This window comes from Equus caballus, chromosome 13 (genome assembly GCF_041296265.1).
Source record: "Equus caballus isolate H_3958 breed thoroughbred chromosome 13, TB-T2T, whole genome shotgun sequence".
Taxonomy (NCBI): domain Eukaryota; kingdom Metazoa; phylum Chordata; class Mammalia; order Perissodactyla; family Equidae; genus Equus; species Equus caballus.
This window is the reverse complement of record NC_091696.1, coordinates 43926903-43942035: the sequence shown is the minus strand read 5'-3', so window position 1 is coordinate 43942035 and position 15133 is coordinate 43926903. Positions and strand designations below refer to the sequence as shown.

The following is a 15133-nucleotide window of genomic DNA, read 5'->3' as shown; positions in this document are numbered from 1 at the left end:
TAAGCTTGATAGGATAGGAAACTTAGGTGCTCATTTAATTTAAAGGTGTGGCTTCTATCAACAAACGCTTCCTTACATTGAAGACATCCAGAAGAGTAGCTCCCATAAGTAACTATGGACTGTGTACTGGAGAGACCCCCCCCCCCCATAACGTCACTTGTATACTAACTGTGGAAGTCAGTGTAGGAAGACCACATCTCTTAGTAAACGTAAGTATTTCCCTGTCAGCATGAAGCCATGTGTCACTTAATCTGTCTGATCCGCTGTTGATAAACAGCGTTAACTGGGACTATATCGTTGTTCAAGACAGATGTTGTCCAGTAGCGGGGACTTGGAAGAGCACTTAGAAATTGCAAGCCTGTGCTTTTTCCATAGCGACTGAGTATATTTTCACCAAGGAAACAGCTCCACATTTATTCTCATCCTGCCCTGCGCTTCTGTTGTGTGTGGCTAATAAGAGCGATCGACTGAGCCCGTGGGGTCTGTCAGACTGTATCGGAATTGGTTGTGAAGGGAAGAGGGGACTTGCTTTGACAAGTCGGCCCGTGATACCACATCATCCAGATCAGTGAGGGGACAGTGTAATAGGTGACATCTGCTGATGGTTGTTGACTTCGCTTCCTTCCCTCAGGTGAACTGCGACAGGCGATCGTGGCCATGATGAATAGGAAGGACGAGCTGGAAGAAGAGAACAGGTACTGCGGTCTGCAGGCTGGGGAGCAGCCTCTTCCTTTGACCTTGTGCCTCTGGGACCGAGAGGATCACAGAGGAGGGAAAGTTGGCTTTATGGCACCCTTGTGACCAATGATTTCTTACCTCTTGTCTGGGATGTACCACGTTAGTGTATGTATATATATATTGTGGCTCAACGTTAGCAAGGAATGAAAACCTGACCATCATGGCACCACCTTAGAACAAACTAATTTGGTAACATCTTTTTTTTAAATTCTTTTTTTTGAAAATAGCCTTCATTGAGATGTAATTCAGATACCGTACAATTCACCCATTGACCGCGTACAGTTCGGTGGTTTTTCGTATATTCACAGATATGTGCAACCATCACCATAGGCCACTTCAGAACATTTTCACCACCTCAAAAAGAAAACTCGTACCCTTTAGCTATTGCCCTCCAACCTCCTGACCCCCCCAAAATGAAAGGTTTTGCATAATCTTCAGTTGAGGGCCTACTGTGTTCCAGGCATTCGAATATTGGTCTTAAAGTTTGCTCAGGTCAGGGATACCTAGGGCAAGATGGTATTTGGAGTCTTTTGACGTCCTCCAAAGCCCAATTGCAGATGCTGAGGGCAAAGGATTTTATTCGTCTTTTCCCTTGTGTAACCACGCCAGATACTAGCGAGGTCTTAGCTGTGTTGCTGCCATCCAGTTGCCCGAAGGTGAGCTGCTCACCTGCCAGGACCTTGTCTTGGCTACGGGGTGGTCAGTAGAGGGATTTTCCTCAATTATCTGCTAAGCTTCTGCCAGCGTGGTGAGGCTGCCTCCCTGGGCTGAGGAGTGGTGCTGGGTGCGTGTGTGTGTTCATGTCGTCCTCTTATTGTTTTATTCAGAGCGGGAATTAAGTGTCCACAGTGACAGGCAACTGTGATTCTCTTTTTTAAACCTTATTTTGGGCCCTGCTTGACAAAGCTTCTCCCTCATCCTTTATGGAAACATATAAAGCAAACAAGCAAGAATACTAAAACAAAAGAGAATCTTTTTCAAAAAGGAATCTTTAGACAGCACAATTTCCCAACTAAAACTTTCAACAAAGGGCTGCTAGACATTCAGGATTCTTCTTCCTGCTCCAGCTGGAGCTGTTACCTTGGAAGAAGCCGTAGGTTTTGTCTTACCTTCTGAGGAACAATAGTCACTGTCTGTTAATTTCTTCTCCTTCCCAGAAAAAGAAAAAAAATCATACCATGTTTGCATCAGGGGGTTCCAGGCCCCAAGAGGGGAATTTTCTCCAAACTCAAAACACAGGTCTTGGAGAGTGCAGTGAGCAGTGGGGTGGGGAGGTCAGACCGTTGCTTGTATTCTGATGTCTCATGGCAAGTGTCCTCTAGATTGAGGATGTAGATGCACCAAACCCAGCAAATGTTTTCTAGAAATAGCCATTTGAGGTCCAGTGAAGTACGTGGTCAACAGAGCCATTTGGCTCACTTATAGGTGGTAACTTGTGGTTATTTCTGAAAAACCTGCTGTCTTTTTGCTATTTAAGGCCAAGGATGACAGATATGCAAGTGAATGTGTTTTGGAGGGTAAACGAACTCCGAATATAAAATAAAACACAAGACGTGCCATGTCAAACTATATAGCTCTATAGAACACCATATATGCTTGTTTAACTTAGAGATGGCAAGGGACCAGGATTCAAGTGTCTTTTGGGGGTAGAAGTGGAAATGAGAGTAGACATCTGTCAGCTAATCGGAGCCTGTGTTCTATTTTTATGGCTTGGATTATTCTTTTGGGCTGTCCTGGCATCCTCTCCTTTGTTAAATCTCTTATCCAGTGTGGCTATGACAAAATGGCCTCAGTTTAATGTGCTGCACCTTCGAGGGGGATGTCTTTAAAGGGGCTTGCCTAGGGTTTGCTCAACTCATTGTTTCCCCTTGATTTAAGCTGCCCATGGGCTCTCCGGGACACAGAGCCTGGGCCACAGATGGTCCCCCAGAGGTTCATCCTAATTATTACTCTGAGGCTCTTGAGCAGAGTTTAGTATTTCCTTAAATCAGTTTATACGAGCTAGACTTGAGTTATGGTTTATGCAGAGCCTTGTGGAAAATGAATGAATTAGGACTTAGGTAAATCGCTGTATTCTGGCTCCATGGACTCTGGGTGGACAGCATCTGAACAGATGGGGCCCCCTCTTCCCAGATCACTGCGGAACCTGCTTGATGGCGAGATGGAGCACTCGGCTGCACTCCGGCAAGAGGTCGACACCTTGAAAAGGAAGGTAGCTGAGCAGGAGGAGCGGCACGTCACGAAGATCCAGGCGTTGGCAAGGTAGGGAGGGCAGAGGGACTGAGAGGTGGTCATGGGGGTCTTTGTTAAAACCCAAGCGCACCGTCTGCTGGTACATTTTCATTAAAAAAAAGTGACTGATGGAAATGAAATTTATGCATTTATGCATTTGAAATTTTAATTTATTTCACTGGCTAAATATTGAATAATATGTGTGCACATGGTTCAAAATACAAAAGGTACAAATGGTTAAACTATGGAAGTCTCCTCTCTGGTCCCCAGCCACCCAGTTTGCCCCCTGCAGGTGGGCAGTGTTACTGATGCAGAGATGCTGTGTGCATACACAGGCAGATACGTATGCACGTAACTGTTTTTCTTTTCATTTCCCTGCCCTCCTCCTGTTGTCCTTTCCTTCCTTAATGCAAAATGGTCATGTATCCTACACTCACTCACTCTACATCTTAGAGATCGTTCTGTATTGGTGTACATGGAGCTCTCAGCTTTTTAATGTTGTTAGTGCCGTCGAGTCGATTCCTATTCCTAGCGACCCTGCCTGTCTTTTTGCACCATCCTCTCCCCTTCCGGCGCTATCAGTCAATGCTCCACTGCTATTCACAGGGTTTTCATGGCCAGTTTTTTTTGGAAGTGGTGACTAGGTCCTTCTTTCTAGTCTGTCTAGTCTGGAAGCTTCACCGAAACCTGTGCCCCCGGGGTGACCCTGCCGGTATTTGAAATACTGGTGGCATAGCTTTCAGCATCACAGCAACATGAAGCCCCCACAGTATGACAAGCCACCGACAGGTGGTGTGGTTCCCCGACTGGAAACTAACGTAGGAGGGTGAAAGTGCTGGATCTTAACCACTAGATCACCATCTTTTAAATAGCTCATGATATTTCATTGTCTGACTGCACAGAATTCATTTGACCAGTGAGCCAACAGCCAGGCATTGAGGTTTCTCGTCTTTTGCTGCTTCTAATGCCACAGCGAATAACCTTTGCGCTTGTTATTTTGTTCCTATATAAGTATATTTGTTGGAAAAGTTCCTGAAGGTAGAATTGCAGGGTCTGTGTGTAGTGCTTTTCTAAGTTGGAGGGCATTCGGATCATCAGCCTGCCCTCCACGGGGGCCGAGCCAACGTGCTTTCCACAGCGGCGGGTTAGAGGGCCCTGATTCTGCACAGCCCCGCCCACAGGGGGCCGATCTGCTTCGGGTCTTGATAATATCCCAGATGAAAAACGGTGCCGGCAGGATATTTTTCATTTGCGTTTCGCTAGTTAAGAGTGTGGTTGAGCCTGCTTTTTTTTGTGAGCCACTTTATTTCCTTTTCTGTGACTTTGTTTATATCTTCTTGAAGAAAACTGTAAAGGGAATCTAAAAAAAATCCCAGCTCCCATAAAAACATGCATTTTTACTGAATTTGTTGACATGTGAACATATTTTTATGTACTATACTTAAAATCTATAGCATGTCATTACTTAGGCTGCCTCCCTCCACCACTTAAGCAGTTTTTATTGTTTCCGTATAAGCTTCATGTTAAGTGTTTTTGTAGACCTAGATGTGGCATTGCACTGAGTTAATGCATCATATTAGAATAGCTGTTTCTGATTGGACATCTGAGTTGTAGTTTTTTCCCGTTTTAGGTTAGATAAATAGTTCATTGGTGGATCTTTAAAACTACTTTTAAATAAGAACAGGAGGTGAACGTGTCTTGTGGATGTGCAAGGGGAGTCCAGAGTTAAGTCAATTTACAGCTGCATCTTTTCCCATCGTCGTGCTGCCAGGTGATGTTAGTGGCACTGATGTTAATTGTCACATATATGTAATTGGAAGTTGGCACCAGGATCCCATATTTAATTTCAATTCAAGCTTCTTTCTTCGCGTTTTAAAATGGCATCTCAACAGCATCAGAGACAGCTATATGACTGTGATAAATACAGTAATAGGTGCCAAATTTGACGTTTTCTCACCTGGATCGCCGTTTTACCTGGCCAGTCTAGGGTTCTGTGGCTTAATTGCGTTTGTTCACAATAAAGACTTAGGGCTGTTGAGTCACTGGTTCTGAATCCTCGAAGAGAGAGAGATACATTCTCTGTCATTTTTGAATTGTTAGGAGTCAGCTTAGCTTCCAGTGCCTGCTCCATTGCTTGCAAATTGTGTGTTTCTGGGTGAATTGCTTAACTTCCGCAAGCATGCATTTCCTCATTTATGAAATGGAGAGGGTCGTCTTATCCACCAGAGAGGACTAACGAGAGGAATGTCTGTCAGCTGTTATAACTGCATTTTAGTATATGATCATTCCTGGGAAAATTTTAGCCCATGAATGGGATAGAAAAAGCCAATTTCTTAACCAAGCAATTTTATAATGTGAAGTCTCCCCATTTAAACAATTGATAGCTGGGAGTTGAAGGCGTTTAAGGCCTGGAAGTTTGCAGTTTGCAGGTAGAAGGAACATCCATAAAACAGGCAAATACTTCAGAGGGAGAAAAAAGGAAAGCAAACCGAGCAGCTGGATGAGTAAGTTTTGAAAAATTCTTCTGCTGACATGTTCCAGACAGAGTTCACCTCTGCCAGCTGTCAGAACTTTCTTCCTGCTTCTGGCCACAGAAGGAGTAGCTGCCTGTGTTGTCAGATGGTGGACCTGCGTGGCCAGTTGTTGCTTGGAGGCTGGGGGGCCATCACTGATGGGGTGCAGGCAGGGTGGGGCAGCAAAGGGTCACAGGCTGGGGCCAAGGTCCGTGTGGGTGCCTTTGGGCTGCCTGTTCTCAGGTCCACGTGTGTTCAGGTGGCAGATTTCACGATGCAGCTGGTTTAGCCTCGTGGTTTGTGGCACGGATCCGGGCATTGGACTGCGGGGGTCAGATCATGCCCCTGCTGCTTCTTGGTTGTGTGACCTGAAGCAAGTTACTTAACTTCTCTGTCTCAGTTTCCTTAGTTGTAAAATGAGGATAAGAAAACTCTCCCCGCATAGAGTGGTGCGTGATGAAATGAGAGACCATATGCTGGCTCGACAGCTGTGCTTTACAAAGGCTCAATCAATATTGACTATCATTCTCATTTTTCTTTAGCATAATAATTATGTTACTAAGAAACCTCACCTAATGAAAAGTTATATTTTAACAGCAATGGTGCAGAAAGAATGAAGTGCTAGGCTCTTTCAGACCCCAAAATGTGAACTACTGAAAGTGTTTGTGGGGATGTGTGTTTCACTGGCTCTGAGTGAACAGTTGTAAGACTGAAACATCCCTGAACAAATTAAGCATTTTATTACACATTCCTTTGCTCAAAATTAACGGCTTTCCTTTCGTGCTATCGTGGCTCAACCAAGAACAAGGTCATGTAACCAGCCCAACCCTTGTGTGGCCCCATGCAGTTGCCCTTTCCTGGGTGGAGGCGTTAGAATCAGTAGCAGTTTAGGGTAGGAAAGTCTCATTCCCTAAATAATCGATTGCCTTATTTCCTACTGAATTACGAAAACTCAAGCCGTGAGACAGGTGTTCACAGAAAGAGGACACGCCTTTACATGAGAAGCACCGTTAAGGGAAGCAAGTGAACAGAATTGTTGGTTGTTGGGGGGACACTTTCTGTTTCTGCTCCTTGTATCGGTTACCTCTTGCTGTGTCACAAATTATCTCCAAACTTAGCAGCTTAAAGCAATGAAAGGTTATGATCCTCCACAATTTCTGTGAGTTAGGAATCTGAGAATGGCTCAGCTGGTGGTTCTGGCTCAGAGTTTCTCATAAGTTTTCAGTCAAGCTGTTGGCCAGAGCTGCAGTCATCCGAAGGCTTGACTGGGGCTGGAGGGTCCACTTTCAAGCTCACTCATATGGGTATTGGTGGGAGGCTTCAGTTGCTTACCACGTAGGCTTCTCCATAGGGCTGCTCATAACACAGCAGCTGGCTTCCCAGAGTGACTAACCCAAGAGCAAGAAAGCACACCAAACTGGAAGCCACTGTGTTTTTATCACCTAATCTTGGAAGTGATATATGATCATTTCTGCTATATTCTGTTATCACTCAGTTCAACCCTGTTTCAGTGTGGGAGGGGTCTACACGTGGACGTGAATGCAGGGGTCATTGGGGGCCATCTTGGAGGCTGCCTACCAAGCCCACCAGGCTTGTTTCTCCCTGGAAACACTTCCCCAATCTTCCATGGTGAGTGCTTCATCCTCCCCGTTCTGTCCATGTGGTTTGGTGGGACTGACCATTTCACTGCCCCACCTGGGCTCCAGAGCAAGGCAGATGCTTCAGGCCTGGACAGTCAGCTTGTTCCATCCCTTGGCCTCTGTTATTGGGTCACAGAAGGGAATGTGGCCAAGCTGATCTGATAAGAGCCAATTTTAGCATTATTGAGAGGCTATAATGTAAGCCAGGAGTTGTTGGCAGCTGTTTTTACCACTGTGTAGGAAGATCTTGACCCCAAATGACACATGAGAGAAATGGAGGGAGAGAGAATTCAATAGGCCCCAATTACATAATTACATCTCCTGGATCCAGTCTTCCCTGAAGCTCTTTTTCCTCTGGACTGCTCAGTTTTGTGAGTCAATAAATTCCTTTTGTTACTTGAGCCAGTTTGTGACTGCTTTTCTCTCAGTTACAATCCTAAGAGTCCTGCCTAACCAGGCTTCCTGGTTCGGATACGAGGGGATTGGGACGAGTTGTGTTTTCTGTGCTTAAGAACAGTTGCTCTCTCAACAGTCAGCCTGCCAGGTCCATGAAGGAAGTTCCAGTTCAGCTGATTCACCGAGGGGGTGCAGACAGTGTCTTGAGGGGCACCCGCTGGTTGTTTCAGAGCACTGCCCAAGGTCTTCTCTTCCTGTATCTCATGTCGGGACCAGCCTTACTAGTGATCTTCTGGCACAGCTTTTCTCTCCGACTGAGGAGTTCTGGTGCGCTAATGGGAACATGTTGTTCTTACTTGTGTGACTGGGGCCCATTGCCTTAACCCCCTGAGCCTCTGGGTCTTCATTTGTTTAAAAATGTAAAAGGGGGCGGGTGGTGTGGGGCTCTCTCGGTCCCTGTCGTGAGGTGACGGTAAGCAGGATGCTGTGCGGGTGTGCCCTGGTTACTGCTGGCCTTCGTGGGGCTGTGTCTAATCCTTGGCTTGGGAAATAGCACAGAGACTCAGGTCCTGGCTTAGTTTTCTAAATTTCAGTTTTCCCATCTGTAAACTGGGGCATAATAATAATAATGATAATAATAATAATAATTTGCTTTTGGTGGCATAAACCCAAACTAAATTAGCTTGGGTTAACAGGAATTTTGTGTTGCTGAAACTGGTCACTCTCCTCAGGCAGCGTGGGACCCAGGTGCTCGGGTGAGGCCAGCGTTCCCTCTCTTCCCTGCTCTCGGCTCTGTGTCCTCTGGGTGTTAGTGTCATTCTTAGGTAGGGCCTCTGCAGCAAAGATGGCCTCTGGTAGCCCCAAGCCTCATGCAGGATCCAAAGACAGGCCCTTCCTCCTGATGTCCCTATATAACATTTCCGGAAGACTCCTCGCTGGGCATGTTGCAGTCAGCAGTGAGCAGAGGCCATGATTGACATCCTTGCTGGGTCCCCAGGGCAGGCAACGGGCACACAAATCATGTCTGTTATCCTTCTTCATAGGATTGTGGAGCTTACATGAGCTAATGCTCCTAAAGTGCTTGGCGCAGCTCCAGGCCCATCATAAATGCTCAGTGGATGTTCCCTGATTTCTTCTTAAGAAAGGCAACTTGGTGCCTTGGCCATGGGTGGCCAGGGATGCTGAGGCTAGGCCAGAGCTCATGGATCCTCCCTGTTCCAGCTTCCCCCTGCAGCAAGCGTCTGGAAGCCTTTGAATGAAGGCCTTCCTTTGACCTTCAGCTCCTCTTGGTGTTATTTTTCCAGCCCTGCCTGCCCAGCATATGTCCCTTTTGGGCTGCAGAGCGTTGATCTGCCATGACAGTATCTTGCGTGTGAGACAGAATTGTACTGTACAATCTGTGAGGGAAGGCTGGACCAAGGGCCTTGGGAGCCCTGCTCGCATCACTCCAGCTAGTCCCCCAGGAGACCTTTAATGGCCTTCTGTGAGGCTTTCAGTCTGTTTCTGCCCTGAGGCTCAGTCTCTGCCTTTTTTTGTTTTTAAATCATTGGAGAAATATGAAGACTATGCCTTTTGTGAAAAAGGATAGTAAATTTCTTTAGTGTCCATCTAAAGCCATTGATTGTTTTTAATCATAAGCGGCAGATGGACAGAGTTGAGAAGCTCAAACACAAAAGATACTCGTTTGAATTCTGAGCCTGTCCTAGGTTAGGGATGGCCTTTGGAACTGAGGGTCTGGGCCTTTTCATCACCAATCCTCAGTTGGGAAATAGTCTCTTACAGAGAAAACCAGTAAGTTTCATCCTGTTGCCAATTCTGGGGGTGGCTGCCTGGGGTTCTGGGTTGAGAAGGATTTGGGGGTCTCATCTGGGCTCAACAGGAGGAAGTGCTGTTATTGATTAGCAATGTCTGCCGTGGACTTGGGAAGGGGAAGTGGTAGCAAGCAGGCCAAGAACTTGCCATCCCTATGTTAGTGCTGGTGGAGCCATGGAAACTACTTGGGATTAAGTCCCAAAGCCAAGATGGCAGTGTTGCACATGAGATGGAAAAAGGGAGAATTTGTCCTTGTTTTATGAAGTCCCCATTGTTCAATTCTGTTTGGTAAAAGAAACATACTCTGGAGGAATATCAAATCCGTTATGTAAAACAAAACAACAAAACTTTGCTCTCATGTTGAGCAGAGACCAGAAATAAGGCCCAGTTTTTGTCTGTGCATCTTTCAAAAAGTTAATATTTGCTTCATGTCTGATGCAAAAAGCCCACGTTTATGGACTGAGAGTTGGGGAGGAAGAGCGGGGTTCTTTTCACTGGAAGAAGTGTTGGCTCAGGGGACAGTGTGTTGTCTCCTAGAAGCCCTCCCCTGTGTTTCTCCCACACTGGGATATCAGCCGTGGCATGATTTTTTTTTCCTTGGTTGGTGGTAGGGGTTGAACTCTTCCAAGCACCAAGGTTCAGCCCTGATCGTCAAATCTGGTCAAGATAATTCCATCTCCTTTCCACAGTGACTGGTGCGGGTCACCACGGCTTGACCCAGTTGGGTGTGGTGATGGGACTTGGTTCAGGAAATGGGCACGCGCTCTCATTCTGGCCATGGAGACATAGTTGGAGGTTTGCTAGGACTTTGGAGGAAGATGGTCCCTTGGTCACTGGGTGGCTGGGATGACTCCCTTCTTCTGGACCATGTGCTGTGAGAGTGTAAAGACTGCTTTAGCCATTTTACCACCATGAAGGGGAGACAGCCTTGGGGTGAGGCTTATGCTACGGTTTGGAATGGAGAGGAGAGGTGAGGGAACTGGGTTTTAGGACATCAGTGGGCTGCTGAATCAACCTTCTCTTGAAGCCAGATTTTCCACTTATGTGGGCCACTAAATTCCCTTTTCTATTTATGCCAGTTTGAGTTGGGTTTTCTGTGTCTTGCTACATCAAGAACATTCATTCATACAGAAGGCCTTGCCTACCGTCTGCTGCCTGACCACGGGCTGGGTCACGTCCCTCCGTGCTGTCCATAGGAACCAGTGTCCCTCCATGGTGTTAGTATCAGTCATGAGTCTGTGTGGTCTCCCTTTGAATCTGTAAGCTCTGTGAGGGCAGTGACCATGCTTTTGTGCTTTTACCTCTTCTCCTTTGCAACTAGCACAATGTCCAGCACACAGTAGGTGCTCTGTAGTGGTTAAATAAGGGAGTGAAGGGACCATGGGATGAGTGACAGTGCCACTTGGTCCTAGTCTCATTGAGAAATGCCAACCTTTCAACACCTGATGGCTCTCCGCGGGTAGCACCTCCTGTCAGCACAAAGTCACGTTGAGCTTAGCTTCAGACCTGCTAATGGCATCTTCAGCTTGGAGATGATATTCGGGTCACTTTTTGGGAATTGGGGCTTTCTGGAAATCCCTTAGCCATCCACAGAAATCTTACTGCTTAAGATAGGTAGATCGTGAGAGCTTAGTATTAAGTGATGGGAACCCACTGGAAACTGGCTCATGGAAAAGTGCGGTTGATTGGGTTGTGAACTTCCTAGTTTAGAAGAGCGAGCTCTCTGCCTAGCTGGGTCCAGAGCCTCCAGGGGTGTCAGGCAGGACCTGTGTCTTTCCATGTCCCATCTTTTTCCCTTGGTTGCAGCTTCATTCTCAGACCTGCTCTTCCCTTGTGACAAGAGGTTCCCCAGCAGCTCCAAGCAAAATCCCGTCAGCTTGGCATCCTTAGTGGAAGGAGAGCACTGCTTCCAGAAACCTCCAAAAGTCCGAAAGTCCTGGGCTACCCAGTGGAATGCATTGTTCTTACAGTCCAGGCCTGGGGGACGTGCCCCTCTGGAGCCAGGAGGTAGCTAGCTTTTTCTCACCCAGAATATATGGAGTAGGAATGAGTGACAAAAAGGAAAACTTTTCCTTTTTCTGCGTTCCCTCAAAAGGAGAATTGGGGCGCTCCTCCTGTCAGATGGGGTGTGAATGCTAGGTACACAAAGACAGGAGACACCCCTGCAGTGGGCTCATGGCCTCCTGACGTTTGGATTCTTAGGCTTCTCAAAGTAAAGGTGCTGTGCTGTCGCTCTTGAGCCAACCCTCCTGTGTGATCCATGAAATCTGGACTTCAGCCATTCTGATAAGTCGTCCGATGTCTCTGTGCTGTGTTCTTTTGTGTCTTTCCGTGATTGGATCTTAATGTCAGATAATGATTTGACCTCATTAGCAAGTGCTGAATCCAGCTACTTTGCTGCTTTAGATTTGTAGTTCTGTTATTTTGTATATGGGACGCCATCACAGCATGGCTTGCTGAGTGGTGTGTAGGTCTGCGCCCAGGATCTGATCCTGTGAACCCCAGGCCGCTGAAGCAGAGCACACGAACTTAACCAGTATGCCACCGGGCTGGCCCCAGTATTCCTTTTTTTATACAAATATTTGGCAATGCCCTTTTTACTATCCTGAAATGAAATTCATAGCTAATAGACTCTATCTACTTAACTAATTTTTTAAAAGTCATTATAACACCCTAACTCTAATTTGAAGGAGAAAGAAAAGGAAAGTAACATAATAAAAAGTAGATTTCTGTATGTACTGGCCGGGCACTGCATTGCTAGAAAACATGATGTGGGTAAGCGCTTGAACCTACTTATAATGCACAAGTTTGGATTTAACGGTGGTAAGAAGATCACAAGGCATGCTTTTTAAGAGGCACAGAAAATGAAAGAGCAGAGCATGGGTGGATTCTATAATAAGAACTAGTATATTCAGTGTATATTACATGAATTAGATTGCAGGCTCAGATCATTAACAAGTTTTCCACCTACAGGGAGGCCGTCAGGACAGTTGAAAGTGTGGCAGGGTGTCCGTTGCTCTTGGCTGTGGGACTGCCTTGCCTTTCAGGACGGCTGGTCTGCCTGGCCCCCTCTCTAAATGCTGCTAGCACCCATCACTGTGATGATCAAAAGTGTCTCTACACTTTTGCTTTGCTTAGACTTTGCTATCCATTAGTCACCAGGGGAGCTGTTAAAACCACTGTGCCCACACCTCCAGAAGGCAGGACGGTCCCCAGTGAGAATTTTTGCTGTAGCCCTTTCCCCAGTGTTCTCACTTTCAACACTATTTGCAAACGTACCATCAGAATTTTGTGTTCAGGAGCCTTCCGGTCCCTTTGCAATTGCCTCACTCTTTTAGCATCCTTGCCCAGGGACTGAACCCTGACCACACTGAATTATCCTTTGAGCTCTTACTGCCTGTCCCGGCCCACCCTGGCCCTCCTGGCCCTCACTTCTCCTTGGGCATGAAGCTTGCTTCCCCAGGGTTGCTGGCTCTTTCACTTGGCTGGGTCTCATTAGCTGAGTGAGTTGTGCTCTTTGTCATTCTTTATGTCATTCTTTAGCATGTCCTTGTCAGCAGCTGACAGGTCTTTAATGACTTGCACCAGAGCAGCCAAGGAGAGTTGAGTGCATGGGGTGGGACCGGGATGAGTACAAGACACACGTGTCAGAGCAGGAGATGAGATGGCTTAGGGGGAGCTGGTTTTCCTGAAGTTGAATGCTAGTGACATTCAGTGAAGGGTGGATGGGTAGTTAATACTCTTTTGTTCATTTGCTCATCAAACATCTATTCTGTGTTAAGCTTCGTCAGTCAGATAAACAAGATGCAGCTGACTCTGCCCTCTGCACGCTCAAAGTGACGGAGGGAGATAGAAACAAAGATTTTATCCTTTTTGCTGACATTTGCTTGTGCTGCCATTGAGATGGCGGGTCTTAGGGGGAAGTGTGGTGTAATGGTGTGGGCAAGCCTTGGATGTGAGCCCTACTTCTCACCAGGACCAGGGTAAGGGGAGCGAGGTGCTTCAGGTGCAAAATTTCAGGAAGCCTTCGCTCTGAGGGTCATGCAAGTGCTTCTCCTACTTGCAGACGTGTGATTTCAGACGGCCATTTTACCCCTAATGCATCCCTTCTAGAAAGCTGGGATAATCGTCTCTCCCTTACAGACACTACGCAAGAGATAATGCATGAAAAGTGCTAAGCACAGGGGGTGCCCTGAGTAAGTACTTGGTAAAAGCCAGCCGCGATTCCTCTTACTGGTTTCGTGGAAGTAAATGATCCTCCATTCGAGGCTGCAGAGGGCCATTTTGTGGAGTTCATCCAGCCTGCTGTTGCTCAGATATAGCTGACTTTCTAATAAAGAATTCTCCAGGTTGAAGAGCTAAATGCCTTGCTTAGACGTGGCCATACAATACAGTCACCAGGGGAGCTTTGGAAACTGTGTCCAGGCCGCCCTCCAGGCCAGTTGAGTCTGACTCTCAGGAGGTGAGACCCACATCACTCAGGGCATTCCACTGGGTGGCCCAGAGTGACAACTGGTGGTTGAGAGCAGCGCTTCTCAAACCTTAACTCACCGGCCAGGCCCTGGGGATCAGGGTGGAATTCAAACTCGGGTTCCCCAGCTCTGGGCGGGGCCTGACGTCATGTATTTCTAACAAGCTCCCAGGTGATGCCGACGTTGCTGGTTCCTAGACCACGCTGCGTAGCAAGGGCCCAGACAGAAAGCTGGTAATGATTTCGAAAGGGTCAGCTGGGTTATTTGCAATCACCTGTGCTCTTAGAAAGGTGAAGGCACTTTGTGATTTTTATCTCAGAACCAAGCTAGGGAGTTAGCTTTTGCTTGGCTTCTTTGAAAAATACAAAGAATGCTATGAGCCACTACAAGAATTAGCGCTATTAACATTTGTCATTTTTGCTTTCAGTTTCATTTTTAAGTGAACTATAAACAACATGAGGGTTGCTTCTGGTGGGTCCTGAAGGATCTGCATGTGAGCTTTTAACAGGAGCCGGTCATCCTACAACTTGCTTTGCTCCCCTGACGTTGAGTTAAATGCTTTCAGGTTAAGATGCACACCAGTGGGATTCTGGGGTGGAATTCTGCCATGACTGGCCAGCTTGAGGTTTCTTGAGAAAGCTCTTGTTTTCACGCTTTAAAAAATTAAGTTGTAAGAGCAACGTAACAACCCCAAATGGAGAAAAGAGTCCCAGGTCTCATGATCCTAGCGTGACAACTGTTTCTGCTCTTAGTCCATTTAAGCACCATTTTTATATAGTTATACCACCATTAGTGTGTACATGCAAGTTTTAGTCTGTTTTTTTATAACGTTTTCTTGTGTTTCTATGTAGATTTCAAATTATGTTTAAATAGAGATTTTCTTTTTTTCCCCACCAGAATATAAAAGTAATGTACAAGTTACAATCCGTAAGTTTGGGAAGAATAGAAAAGTTTAAAGAAGAAAATCCACCTGGACACAATCACCATTAATGTGGTTTATTTATTATTTATGAGGCATTTTATTCCAGTTTATGTATATATTCATTTTACATAATTCTGATCATTTTGGATCTGTAAGTCAGTGGTCTGCTTTGAAAGCAGTTAACATTGATCGTAAACATTTCCTCGTGTTCCTCGCTTACATGGATATCACTTTTGCTGGCCGTGTGGAGTGCTGTGTTTGGATATGCCCTTGTTTGTCACATCATTTCTTTTTCTTAACCATTCTTCCCCATTCTTAGGGGTAGTATTTACTTGAGCACATTTTTTTGTAAAGCTCTTCCTTTTTTAAAAAAAAAATCATTTTCTTAATCTAGATACCTAGAGTATG

General features: G+C 46.1%; 1 protein-coding gene across 9 annotated transcripts in view; it reads left to right on the top strand.

The window, feature by feature from the left end:
- SNX29 (sorting nexin 29) overlaps positions 1 to 15133 on the top strand; it is a 589016-nt gene that overhangs the window by 121291 nt on the left and 452592 nt on the right. For all 9 annotated transcript variants that reach the window (XM_070230995.1, XM_070230994.1, XM_070231001.1 and 6 more), the window contains 2 exons: positions 632 to 695; positions 2872 to 3000. In XM_070230995.1, the coding sequence (XP_070087096.1) occupies positions 632 to 695; positions 2872 to 3000 (193 nt within the window). The remainder of the gene's footprint in view (positions 1 to 631; positions 696 to 2871; positions 3001 to 15133) is intronic.